At 34.6% G+C, this 14,565-nt stretch overlaps 1 protein-coding gene across 1 annotated transcript in view; it reads left to right on the plus strand.

The window, feature by feature from the left end:
- The window catches only part of LOC116513564 (tolloid-like protein 1), a 140,784-nt gene that overhangs the window by 78,967 nt on the left and 47,252 nt on the right, over window positions 1-14,565 (plus strand). Inside the window, 8 exon segments of the mRNA XM_032224706.1 lie at window positions 3,721-3,756; window positions 3,759-3,805; window positions 3,808-3,836; window positions 8,910-8,989; window positions 10,495-10,518; window positions 10,521-10,655; window positions 12,801-12,823; window positions 12,825-12,913. Coding sequence (XP_032080597.1) covers window positions 3,721-3,756; window positions 3,759-3,805; window positions 3,808-3,836; window positions 8,910-8,989; window positions 10,495-10,518; window positions 10,521-10,655; window positions 12,801-12,823; window positions 12,825-12,913 — 463 coding nt within the window.

Genomic DNA, 14,565 nt, shown 5'->3' on the forward strand with positions numbered 1-14,565 from the left:
CTATAAATATGACTATCAAACAGAAGGAAGAACTGGGGGCGACGCTAAGATGTGAGGTAGTTAAAAAAGTTAAATATCTTGGAGTTTATCTCAATCTCAAATGGGAAATTATACAAGTATAATTATGAATCACTTTGGCATAGTACACAGTTGGAGTTGAAAAGGGGGAAAAACTGCATTTGTCCTTGCTGGGTAGAATAGCGGCAGTAAAAATGAACATTTTACCAAAATTTTTATTTCTTTTTCAAATGTTACCAATACTTAAAAGAGATGCGAATCTTTTAGAATGGCAGAAGGGTATCAACAAATTTGTGTGGGCAGGAAAGAAGCCGAGGGTAAAGATGAAAATAATGCAAGATGCACGTGAAAGAGGAGGATTGAAATTACCTAACTTAAATTATACTATACGCAGTGGCATTATCTGCAATTAGTGATTGGATTCATCTAACTAATGACAGAATTTTGAATATCGAGGATATGATTTGTTATATGGTTGGCATGCTTACCTGTTATTTAACAAAAAACGGATAAGAAATTTAAAAATCACATCTTAAGAAATGCTTTATTGCGGGGTTTGGAAAAAAATATCAACATAAACTAAATGATAAAGTGCCCATGTGGGCAATTCCTAGACATGCAATTGAAATATGAATGTAGAACAAAAACACGATAGAACCACCTATAGACAACTTCTTATCTCAGAAAGAGGGGTGATGGAACTAAAATCTTTAGAGGTACTTAAAGAAGAGAAGGTAGTTCAAACGTGGTTTCAGTATGGTCAACTACAAGCTAGGTGGAAAACAGATCAAAAAACTGGCTTTGTAAAAGTTGAGGATAATCTGTTTAAACAAATAAGAGATCAAAGCTCAATGCATATAAAGAGGATATATAATGTATTAGTACAGATGGATTCTGAAACGGAACTGATTAAGGATTGTATGATAAAATGGGCTCAGAATGTCGAGGAACCAATAATGCTTGAAACATGGGAAAGAATCTGGGTAAGAAATGTGAAATTTACACAAGCACAAAACTTGAGAGAAAATTTTTATAAGATGTTTTATAGATGGCACCTAGATCCTAAAAAGCTTGCCTCTATGTATCCAAATGTTCAACCTAAATGTTGGAGATGTGGTTCTTGTGATGCTACATATTTTCATATATGGTGGACATGTCGTAATGTTAAGGCATTTTGGATAAAAATATGGTGGATCCTGCAAAACATCTTTAAAAGAAGGATAAAATTTACCCCCCAGCTGTTTTTACTGGGTATATGCATTGATTTTACAGTAGCAGAGACTAATTTGATCCTGTATTTAATAACGGCAGCAAGACTCTTGGTGGCGCAGTATTGGAAGAAGAAAGATTTACCCACCATTCAAGAATGGACTTTGAAAGTTATGAACTTAGCCGAAATGGCCAAAATCAGCATATCTCAAAGAACATTCAAACGAGAGATACAAAAGAGACTGGAAAAAGTGGATTGATTACATAAAAAGTAAATATGGGACTAAAAAACTCCAGATAGCTTATGCTTAGTATCAGTAATAATAAATTGTTTAAAATTTGGGTAACAGTAAGAAGCTGAGTTCAATGTAGAGATATTTCAGACTGTGATTGTTCAAAAATTATACCACGTATGGTCTTTGGGAAGTCGGGGGGAGGGAAGGGAGGTGGGGATTTAGGGGGAGGGGGAGGGGGGAAATACAATATGTGTTAAATTCCATGATTGTATTTGTATACTGTGGCTTTTCAATGTTAGTGCGAAAATAGTACAAACCGAATATACTGGAAGGTAATAGATACCGAAGGAAAGAGTCGAGTGAAAGAAGAAGGAGGGTGGAGAGGGTGAGAGAGAGGAGGAGGAGAAGGGAGGGAGGGAATGGAGAGGGAGTGATAGGGTTAGAAAGAAGGGGAGGGGAAGTAGGCGTAGAGGGGGGTGTGAGAAGGAAGAATGAAAGTTGGAGGGGGTTGAAAGAGGGTGTATGGCAGGCCAAGGTGGTATACTGGGTTTGTATTGTAGAGGGCATTTTCTATATGAGTGAGGGCCGTGTTTATTATTCAATGTCATATGCCCTGATCAAGCACAGTGAATATGTGATTGTATAGAATGAAAACATAATAAAATATACATTTAAAAAAAAAAAAAAAAAAAGACTTGCATGCTTCAATGCCAGAGTTTCTGAATAGCTACTTGGACCGACCTAAGTACTAATTCATAATTTCATATCCGGTGACATGGGCGGCAAGCCACTCCCATCCAGTCACATAGGTGGCAAGACACTCCCACAAACGAAGCCGCACCCACAGAGTAGGTTCCAACAATTTTTGAAACCCACCACTGAACTGGCTGTGCTAATTGCTCTCTCCTCAATTTATCTATTTAAAATTACTGAATTGGCTACCTTAATCTGTTTCAATTGGCTTCTCCCTGAAAAGTTTTACCTCCAAACTCCTAGGGAAGGACATATAATCGATAATAGCTCCTCTTGGAGCCAGGGCTCTCAATTAGCCCCAGGGCTTTCCTGAGAGGGACTGCCAGGGTTTTTGGAGGCTTTCAACCTCTTGGTTTTGCCTGCGGCTTGCAAAGGCTTCCCTGGTCACAGCGCTGCCTAGCACTGGCCTTTGGAGGCTCCACTTAGCGCTGCCGCCTCTGCTGGCTCCCTCACTGCCAATTGCCGCCAATCGCCACCACCGCCGCCAGGAAAGCAGTGCCGCTGCTGCTGCATACTACTGCCACTACTAAGTGCTCCCGCTGCTCCTAGACCACCGCTGGTGCTGCCATCATTTATTCTGCTGACAGATTGATAGGGTTAACATTGATAAAACATTGAAACAATATTGCATAGTAAACTTGTTGAAAATATTATATTTGTGACAGAATATATTGGGAAATTTAAAATGTTTAATCTTATATATTTTAAGAAAAAAATTAGTGGTGGATTCCGGATCACGTTGCAACCATTACAGTTGCAACAGGGCCCGGTGCCATCCACATGAATGCGTGCAGCGCGTGCATGCGTCGTACCCTCCAGTGACACCTCTATGAGTCTCCGCAATGCTCCAGCTGCTCGGGGAGCATCGCGCAGATGCTGTACGCGCCATGTGAACGGTACAGAACGGTACCTGATGCTCTGGGCAGGCACCGGTACCAGGGCGTACCGCCTGCAACCCACCACTGAACAAAATGTTTCCTTATTGATTAAAAAAAGGATAACATATTTTAATTATTGCAAAGTGTTTATTTTACCAAGGAACTATGTAGAAATTAAGAATTATATTTACATGCTATCTCTTTTCTATAGCCATATAGTATAAGTATAATCTTTATTGTCATTGTACTTAAATACAACGAAATTGGTTATCTAGTGTTTTAATCAATTCTTTTTTCTCTTAATGATTTGTATCTTTAACTTCCTATCCTCAAATATTCATTATTGTATAGAATAATATATTTAGAACACCTACATTCAAAGTCATTATAACAATAAGACTTCTGTAACACTGTAGCATTTAAACTGTATAATTTATCTTGTCATTATAACGTCTTTTCACAATAATGATGTTTGCAAGAGAACTTTAAGCAAGCAAAGATCCTTGATTTCAATATATCAAAGTATCCTTAAAGATATATGTGTGATTTAGTCATAGACTTCAAATAAAAATTGTATGATATTACTTTTAATATATTTATATTAAGCTTTCTTTTTGTATTTTAAGCTGTCTTTTGGGGAGATATTGCCTTAGATGTTGAAGACTTAAAATCTTTCAGATTGATAGGACAATTGATCTTACACAACATTCCAGAGGGAAAAAAATGGACATAATACTGGTAAGCTACAAACATTTTTTATTCATTTATATATTCAGAATTTTGTATATATTATATATATTTGTATATATTTGTAATGGGGATGTGTAATGTATTATTGGTTGTGAATAATTATAAGTTTGCAAATAAATATAATATATATTATTCATTCAGTTAATTAATAAATGTAGCCATTTAGTTAAGGTGCTTATGAAATAGAGACTTTGGAGAAAGACCACTGTTCTATTTGATATAATATAAAAATGCAGTGCAGTGACATCATGCTGTACCACAAAGGTACCTATCGCTATGAAAACTAGATTACTACTATGAAAACAAGCTGACCCATCTGAGCAACAATGCAGGACAAATAGTTGAGAATATCATGGGCTGGGAGAAGAACAAATGATTCAATAGTTAATGAAGCAAAATCAGATTGATGTAATAATAAGAAAGGGAAAGGAAAAGAGTCGCTGAAGATTTACTCTGCTAGGTCATTGCCCGTTATAGGGGACGGCACTCATCTCCATTGCAAGTCCATCAGTAATCGCTGTCTGAAGACATTTGGTGGTCACATGGTCAGCATGACATTGTGGAGTGCTACAGAAGTGTTACCTATGTGTCTACTTGCAGTTGCAAGTAGACAAGCAGGAGCTAAGTGAATACAGGCTTTCAACTTGTCGCATAATACTCAGATCTCAAACCCAGGATGTCATCTTGCCAGCTGTCAAGCTCATCATCATAAACTCTGAGCCATCACACTGCCAATAATAAAGAAGGTGAAGTTTTAAACATTTTGGTTGCATAAAATGAAGCAAAAGTCATTGTAAAAAGTATGATGACTGATTTTTTTAAAAGTATCTTAAAAAGAGCCCAGTGGAAGATAAGGCTACTAGATACTATGAAGATACTATGAACTCCCTTAGGAGCCGAGGTGGCGCAGTGGTTAGGTGCAGTACTGCAGGCCACTTCAGCTGACTGTTATCTGCAGTTCAGTGGTTCAAATCTCACCGGCTCAAGGTTGACTCAGCCTTCCATCCTTCCGAGGTGGGTGAAATGAGGACCCAGATTGTTGTTGGGGGCAATTTGCTGACTCATTTGCTAAAAATCTGTAAACCGCTTAGAGAGGGCTGAAAGCCCTATGAAGCGGTCTATAAGTCTAATAAATAAATAAATAAATAAATAAATAAACTTAAAGAAGTATTGCTGGCAGACAATCTTAGTAAAATGATGTCGATGATCACAAAAAAGTTGGAAAAATAATTAACTAAACAATAAATCCTTGTTTTATTCTCTGGCGCAGAAGAAATATTTAAAATCAAAAAAATAAATTAAAAATATAAAACAATATGTATCAAAAAGAAGTAAATTTTATCTGTGATACTTATTTATTGCTAAATGCCATCAAAGAGGGCATTTGGTTCCAGGTCAGTAAGTAATAGGAGTATCTGTCTGTGTACAAATGAATATAGATGTCAGAGCTTCTCATACCTCAATCTAGAAGTTGTATAGAAGGATAGCAATAGCAATAGGAATAGCAGTTAGACTTATATACCGCTTCATAGGGCTTTCAGCCCTCTCTAAGCGGTTTATAGAGTCAGCATATTGCCCCCAACAACAATCTGGGTCCTCATTTTACCCACCTCGGAAGGATGGAAGGTTGAGTCAACCTGAGCCGGTAAGATTTGAACAGCCGAACTGCAGAACTGCAATCAGCTGAAGTAGCCTGCAGTGCTGCATTTAACCACTGCACCACCTCGGCTCGGATATAAGTTTGAAAGTTCATCATAGCTAAAATTGCCCGAATTGCCCTCTTAACTTGTAACATCTCATCTTTACCTCAATTTCTAATTTGTATTTATATAAACCATCTAGAGTCACTTAAATCAGATGGGCAATGTAGACATTTGATAAATAAATAACTAAAATATGGTGAGTAGATATTCTTATACTGCCTTACCATCACTTATTTTTTCTTAATTTAATCTGTTTTTTAATTAATAGCATATCTGACCTCATTTACAGACTGATTTAAAATATAAATCAATGCCATCTTTTTTATCACTGAATATTTAGCTTTGCGCCATTTCGGTCTAATTTCTCTGCTAGTATCATGAGGTAAGGGAAATAATGATATTTGTATTTCTTGCATTTCTGCTTTTCATCCAAAGACATCTTAAAATTATGATATAGTCAATCTGGTATCTTTAACAGTACATGGTATCCAGCAGATCAATTTCCTTCATGTTTTGTTCAGAAAATATGTGTGATCAGCTCCAAACAAAATAGAATGTTCTCCTTTAAGTTGCATATTTCACAAATACTGTATGTCATGAGCCTAAATATCAAGGAAAATGCTTAGAATTTGTATTAATTATTTTACTTTTAAAAAGAAAGAATATTTTTAATGAATGAAAACAAGATGGCATAGCGTTACAATACAATTTGCAATTAATATAATACTATTTAAACTGCATCTTGTATCGACTTCCTTAACAATAAAAACCATTTCACTTAAAACATTACTTCCTAAATTAAACCTTACTTTGAAAGATTGTTGCGTCACTGGGCAGTAAATGTTTGCATTCTGGGAAGATGACAAAATAGCTCATAGAGTAAGAATGTCTTACATATTACCTCATTCTTCTAAAATCTAAGACAAAATTCAAAACATTTTCTCAAGGCTTGCTACAGCTATGTGGACAGTGGAAGGCATTAGGTAAATACTCAGCAGTGACACAACATATTTGCCTTATATGGCGCTGTGCATTTTTTTGTAACCCTTTAACACGTAATTTAGAAGATTTACATGAAGAATACATGTTGAAAAAACCCGAGGAATTACTGAAATAGCTAACCTATGTTTCATTGATTTCACTGGTTCTCACTTTTGAATAGGCATGTAAATGAACAGTCTTTTTATGCATTTCATAAGCTACAAGTGTAGTGATTAAACATTCACTCATAATCTTTTTACTAATGGTAACTAAACTTGTTTGCTGGAAGTAAATAGTGTCATTAGTTCAAAGAAAAGTAATGTAAAAGTTTTGACAGTGTTAACAAAAATCAGTTTACAACACCCTGAAGTGTTAAACAAGCAGTGCGACTAACACAAATGCTATAGACAGTATTATTTGAAAAAGTATTTGTTTCAAATAATACTGTATATGTTCATTAGTCAGAAGCAACATAATGTAAAGTTTCAGTGTGATTACAAAAAAATCCGTTGTAACCACAGTCAAGTGTTAAAATAAGTAATGTAACTAATATAAATATTATATACAGTATTATTTGAAAAGTATTCTTGTTCGTTTGTGACGGACGTCAGTGAATTACAATTTTTAGTATCACATAAAATGGAAAGTAGTATTTTCCTTCTTGGTTAACTTTGTGATTTTTTTTTTAATGAATTATCTGCCACAGCCAATATATCTTACAGAAAATGCTGTTAAGCTTGCAAACCTTAATTGATGTCACCAAGTGGTTCCTAAATAAGATAGGCTTGAAATTGATAGAATCATTAAAGTACTTATCAGGTAAAAATAATTCAGCTTTTAAGTGAAAATTGCAAAGAGTTGATGAGGTCACTTGCCAAAATATAATTTTTAAGTAATTATATATGCTTAATTTTACTCAATCTTTTCCCTAAATTTCATATAAGCCAATTTCATCATAGGCCACAAATATGTCCTTATTTGCATATAACTAATATAATAGATCCTAATATAGTATAACTAGTACAATAATTCTCTGACCATAGAAGGTTTCTCTTATTTTTTTATAACTTACTCATACATCATCCCCAAACTGTCAGTGAAACTCTCATAACCTTGATGAGCTATTCCAGTATTCAAATGGTAGCTTCCCTTTATACTGATGTTGAGAAATAATCTGTTTAAAGTGTATGAAATATTTCTGTCAAAAATGTTTTTAAATATTCTAAAGTTCAGGATGTTTTTGCCCTTGAATGTTTGCTTATTTATTTATCCATTAATTAATGGTTCCTTGAGGGCCCAAGGCATGGGTGAATGTATTACCCAAAATTTTACAAGGGAATCCGACTGAACAAATAACATATATATTTGGAACTTTTTCATAAACGAAACCATTTAAACATACAACATATCTGTCAGCGTTCCAAGTATCATGCAGAATTAAATCAGAGTCCAAGGCAAAGGATCCTTTTTGTTCCAATTTAATAAGACAGACATCTTAGGCACATCTGTGTTAATCCAATACTGGAAATGACATCAGAATTCCACCCAGTTAAAAGTTCATGAATCTTGTCCCCTCACCCACAATCCATCACATGGTCCAATCTTCTTCCACGTTGGCGTCCATGCCCAGCTTCCTCCGTTCAGGTGTGAAAGTGCGGAGACAAAGGATGACCTTGACTTCCAGCAAGAATGAAAACAATACATTCCACAATTCTACTCCTTCTAATCCCCCTCCCAATGACTATACTTAAGAAACAGCATAATGAAATAATAGAAAGTGTGGCAGCCAAAATTCTGAAAGGAATATAAATGCAGGCCTGACAATATCATTGTGAAAAAGTAATACCTTCAAAAGGAAAAGAATACTTTTTAAGAGTCATCAGTGCTAGTCAAGTAGGAAGGGACCTTGGAGGTCTTCTAGTCCAACCCCCTGCCCAAGCAGAGAGACCATATACCAATCTGGACAAATGACTGTCCAGTCTCTTCTTAAAAACCTCCGGTGCTGGAGAACTCACAACTTCTGAACAACTGATTAATTGCTCTCACTAACAGGAAACTTCTCCTTAGTTTTAGATTGGATCTTTCTTTGATAAGTTTCCATCTGTTACTTCTTGGCTTGCTCTTGGGATAATGGAGAATAGCCTGTCCCCCTTTTCTTTGTGACAGCCTCTCAAATATGACCAAGCACATAGACTGTGTTTTTAAAATAAAACCATAATTTATCATTCTTAGTCAAAATCATTATGGTAGGGAGGAAAATGTTATAATAATTCAATACTGTAATATTAAAATATTCCATATTCTTCCTCTACTTTTTTTGTAATACATTTGCTATAAGTACACATGCAATTTTCCATTTACTTTTACTTTTCTTTTAAAAGGTGCTTTGAAGAACGTGAGGTGTCAAAAAAAAGCAATGTTCTCTATCAGCTTATAGACAGGATAAGAAGAATCGAGTCAGGTATGGGCAAGCTACTTAAATTTGGTTCATCATGCATGCAATATAAGACATGCCATACCTTTCTTGGTCCAATCTCTGAGTAGCCATGACAGTAAGTAGATAAGCTAATTGTGAATGAAATATTTTAGTTATGTTCTAATTCCAGTTTATACAAGTGCCTATTATATGTGTATGCTGTCTGTGATCAAATTAAATTGAAATTTTAAAACAAACCTATAATACATCCATATTCTAAACTTCTCAGTTGCTATCAAGCAGAGGGACAGTATATTTTGCAGTATATTTTATCATAACATAAAGAGATCTGTTTTGGTCCCAGGTATTTTACCTAATCAATTTTTCCTTTTTATTTGCCACCCCAATGTCCTCAATTTTAACATAGTTTTCTATGCTGCTGCAATGTCCATAAGAAAAAATTGGCTACAGTATAGTACCACTTGTACCAATTATCTGGACATACCTTAACAATCTTTGGACCATAATGTTATATCCACTTTTAAGTAAATACTTTTAATTATATTTTAGTGTTAGTCTTTTTAATATAGTGTAAAGACAAATGTATATTGCTGGTCTTTGACTGTAATAAAGATCTTACTTAACTCTCCTTACTTACTTACTCTCCAAACATAGTTTTCCTTACAAATAACACTGATGTTTGACTTAATTTTTTTAAATGTGTTCTAACATTTATGATTGCTTCTAGTAAAACTTGATGCATTGCCATTGGCTATATATTTTGCTTTTCATGCCATTCATAAGTTTAGATTTTGCTTTTGCAATAGCTATTTAAATAAGTCTACAGGGGATGTATTGATAACCTTATTAAACATGCTGTGGAATTTGTCCTGAGTTCAATTGGCATTTCAGTTTCTAGAAAAGTTTATTCTGCATATCAACTTTAATTCAGTTCATAAAGAAATATAATTCAAAACAATGCAATGCAAAGTTTCTTGGCTTGGGAACTTCACATACAGTTGAACTACAAAACCTTTTACTTTAGAGATGCTTTTTTAAAAATATCAGATAAATTTTCATTTATCTTGCTTCACATTAAACATTTGAAAAGAAATTCTGCATACAAATAAAATAACTATTGCAGTTTTAGAGATATTCGCTACAAAAATTAGTATGCTTAACTAAAAATAACTTTCTAGGTAAAGAAACATTGGAATGATTCTGGCACATTATTTAAATAAGTATTAAGGGGAAAAAGCAGGAGGAGGAGATATTTACAATACCAAGAGTGAATCAGCATAGCAGGGCTGACAGGAGGACAGAAAAGTAATATTCTAAATACTGAGTTTATGATGAATAGTTCCTTAGCATTGAGTCACAGTCATTAATGTTATTATATATTTCTTAAATCATATGAATGTATGTATGTATATTCACCATAATGCAAAGCTTGACTATACGTAAGAGGAAAATGCTCACTTATCTGAAGAAAATGTTATTGTTAGCACAATATTAAGAATGGTATTTTTACAACATAAATGTCATTGCAGGTTTTGAACAAAAAAATAAAACAAAGCAAGACCAACTTTAACATTCTCAGGGGAACAATGGAGAGAAAAAGATTTTCCCCGAGCAGCTACATCACGCACAGAAAGAATATGGCCAGGAGGTGTGATTCCATATGTCATAGCAGGAAATTTCACCTGGTAAGGCAGACCAAGGCACATATTATCAAACCCATGAACTAAGCCTTCCCAAATAGAAAAATATATGTATTTAGCAATTCTACTGGAGTTGTCTTGAACACAGTTCCTTCTTTTATATTTTATTCTATTCCATGAAATGGCAATATTCTTAATGTATTTAATAATACCAAATTTTAAATTATTTACATATTCTGAAATCTGAATGATACAGATGTATTTCCATGTGTTATGACCACCTATGAATCATTAAAAGAAATTATATAATAAGTCATTATGCTTATTTTAAAGCTGTGGAAAAGTGATCGTTGAGAAATTTAACTAACTTCGCTTTTAGAGGAATGTAGCATACTATATTTTCTATTGGTATTAAATCACGTTTTTTTCTCCAGACTTAACTTCCCAGATGTTATTGCATTATAAACTAATATTCCTGCCTGCTACTGTTGCTGAGTGGAAATAATGGTTACAGGTAATTCAATAACTTCTAGCAGAAGTTGGAAAATGCTGGTGTTAATATTGGGATGCCAATCTACTCCTTATTTATTTATGCAACATTATTATGCAATCCATTAACTATGATGAATGCATGTGCATTTCAAGGCTCTAATTCTATAAATGGGATATGCACATCGACAAAGGATGCACACTGTCTTTAGCAATACAGTAGCAGAGAATGCAGCTTGTAATGTGATGTGATTAAGATGGGTAACTTAGTCTACACTTTTTTTAAACTTACTAACAACCATCAAGTAAATTCTTCAATTCCTAAAACATGATGGGCAGCAAAAGGTTCTATGGGCCTATCTTTTTATCTGTCTATGAATGTCTGTCTATATGTCTATCTCTATACCTATGTACCTATGCCATATATATTTATATCTATCTGTGTACACACAAATACACATATAAACACACACTATAAAGCTAACAAAAAAGAGAAAGATGTAATAAACATGAATAAAGTAGAATAGAACAGAACAGAACAGAACAGAATAGAATCTGGAAGGGACCTTGAAGGTCGTCTAATCTGCCCCCTACTCAAGCAGAAGAACCTATACCCATCTCAAACAAGTGGCTGTCTAGTCTCTTCTTAATAATCTTTGTACTTTGATACTGTCCAGGAGAATTGATGAATATATAAAAATGATATAGGTTTCATTGGATAGGCAATGCAAGTGTGTCTGGTGTGTTTGTGTGTGTTAGGACAGAAGAGATAGGGTTTTAAAAGGGGGAGCTGAATGAATATGTACAAAATATAGAAGGAATGTCCATGTGAAAGAAGTACATTGAAATGATTTGGTTGTATAATGAGAACAAATGAGGATTAGCTCATGAACAAATACTGTATGAGAAAGAAAATTCCTTTCTTATCTGAAATCTTAATTGGTTTACTCCTTTTTTTGCTCCTTATATAACATTGCATACTCTGAAAAAGAATAGTGTGAAGAGAATGTATGTAAGTGTGTATGTGCACAAACAGTTTTTTTCTTAGGTATTACAGTAAACATATCAATCACTGAATAATTATTTATTCAAAAGCAACCCAATTGCTTTTCACTGTGTTGCCCATTATTTAATTAAATTATTTCCCATTTTGTGCATAATTTAATGCTCTGGCATTTGCAACAAAATGCTGTTTATTATCTTGCATATACATAAAAGACCAAGACATATTATTTCCATGTTATTAACAGCTGTTGGACAATGGCATATCAGTAAAAATGAAGTGTATTTCATGCATGAATGATAATTCACTAAGACAAACTAATTAAGCATGTTGTTGTACAAGGTTTTGGCTGATGGCTATGTGTCCAGCTTTGTGGCCACAAGTTTTGCGAAGCATCAGTCTGACAGTTGATATATTTCTTTCTAACCATGGGTAATTAAAAATCCTTAGGTTAACATGTTTAACGTACGCAATGTGTTTATGTATTTCTGCAGAGTAAATCCTTTTTGGAAGAAAGATTCTGGCTTTGTAAGATTTCACTAGTTGCTACCCAGCCCTTCCAACCTGTCTTCAGAATTCTGTTGTCTTTAAGACCTTCCTGCTTTCATTTGTTTCAAAATTGAAATTTAACTTTAATATTGTGGGGTGATATGTTTTATTTTGTTTCTGAAAGTTTTGATTTTGTTACACATTTTGATTTTAGGCAGCCAACGAGCAATGTTCAAGGCAAGCAATGCGACACTGGGAAAAATATACCTGCGTTACATTCATCGAAAGAAGTGATGAAGAAAGCTACATAGTGTTTACATACCGGCCCTTGCGGGTAGGTTCATATAAAAGATATGGATTCTAATGAATTGTGAGCCACCCTACTGGAACCAGACCAAAAATCAACTCCACAGAAGACTGGAACTACATTTTCTTGAGAGGCTATGATCAGAGAAACTTCCAAGTCACAAAACCCACAGCCTATATATTTGTGTCAGGTTGTGGGATGCAAAAAAAAGATATGGATAAGATTTATGGCCTAACTATGTTTTGTTTTGATGTACTCTGATTGTTAATATTCAGATCTGTTTTAAGCATTATTATATCTTTGTATAATGATGAGAGCAGCCTCCTAATTCCTCTCAGCTTTTCAGCTGCACAGCCTTATGGGAAGCTGACAGTGAGCATCAGAAATCAATCCATCCTTCCTTCCTTCCCTCCCTCCCTCCCTCCATCCCTCCCTCCCCTCCCTCCTTCCTTCCTTCCTTCCTTCCTTCCTTCCTTCCTTCCTTCCTTCTGAATAAAGAGGAAAAATATATAAAAAAGAGAAAAACAATTACATTACAAAAAGATAATTATATCTATAGCAGGAATATATAGGCTTATATATAGGCTTCTCTATATATAGGCTTCTCAGGCATTGATAATTTATCTGATGGCTTATGGGGAGTCTGAGTTTTGTGTGTGAAATTTTCAACATAACAGTTTCAATTCAATATAAACCACATTCCACTGTATATATGTCTATATACTGTTTCTGTATGCAGTACAATATATCTTTTTTTACAAAGAACATAAACATTAATACAAATTAATAAAAAGTACAGGGATTCAAAGAAAGAAAGATAGAAAATGAAAAGTGCAGAACGAAAGAATAAAAAGAAATACAAAACGCTTCCATTTCCTTTTGAGTAAATATAATTACCAAATTATCTCTTGCTCTACAAAAAGAAAAGCTCACTTTTTTTTCTATTATCCAATTTTTCTAATTATTAAGGGCATAAATTATAAGTGCATCCCCCCCCCCCCCATTTCATGCAAATAGTCTGTCAAGGGGTTTCCGCGCAGCCATGAATGTAGATACTGGTTTTTTCCCTCTGATCAAAGAAATTAATTTAGCCCTTTTTGCAAGTTCCATCATTTTCACTAACCATTCGTCCATTGTGAGTAGGGTTGACCCTTCCCAAATTGTATCCTTTCATTATAACCAAGCATGGATTTTTTGTCAAATAACTATTGCAAATTGTAATCTGAAAGGCCATAAAAGGAGGGTACCTGAGTATCACTACTGTTCTGAAGAGAATTGAAATGCTCAGGCAGGGAGCAGATGGAAATAGTGGGACAGACAGATGGGAAGAAGAGATTATATGTACTAAGGACTTAGAATGATTAACTTAAAAATGGTTTTCCCAAAATGTGGTGCTTATTAAAAATGTTTCTATTGTGATTTTATTTAATGTGACCTACATGTCCTGAACAAACAGTGGATTTCTGAAATAGGTCAAAGCTTTACATTTTCAGAATGTTTAAATCTCTTAAAGTAGCACACAACCTTCATTATACAGTGAACCCTGTTTCAATAGTTATGTGGCTGTAGCCCCAAGTCTATAGTCCAGTGATGGTGAACCTTTTTGGCAATGTGCGCATGTGCCTGCGTTTGCATGCTGGAGCGCCAGAACCTAAAGACCCTGGCTGGTGCA

This window comes from Thamnophis elegans, chromosome 9, assembly GCF_009769535.1.
Source record: "Thamnophis elegans isolate rThaEle1 chromosome 9, rThaEle1.pri, whole genome shotgun sequence".
NCBI lineage: Eukaryota > Metazoa > Chordata > Lepidosauria > Squamata > Colubridae > Thamnophis > Thamnophis elegans.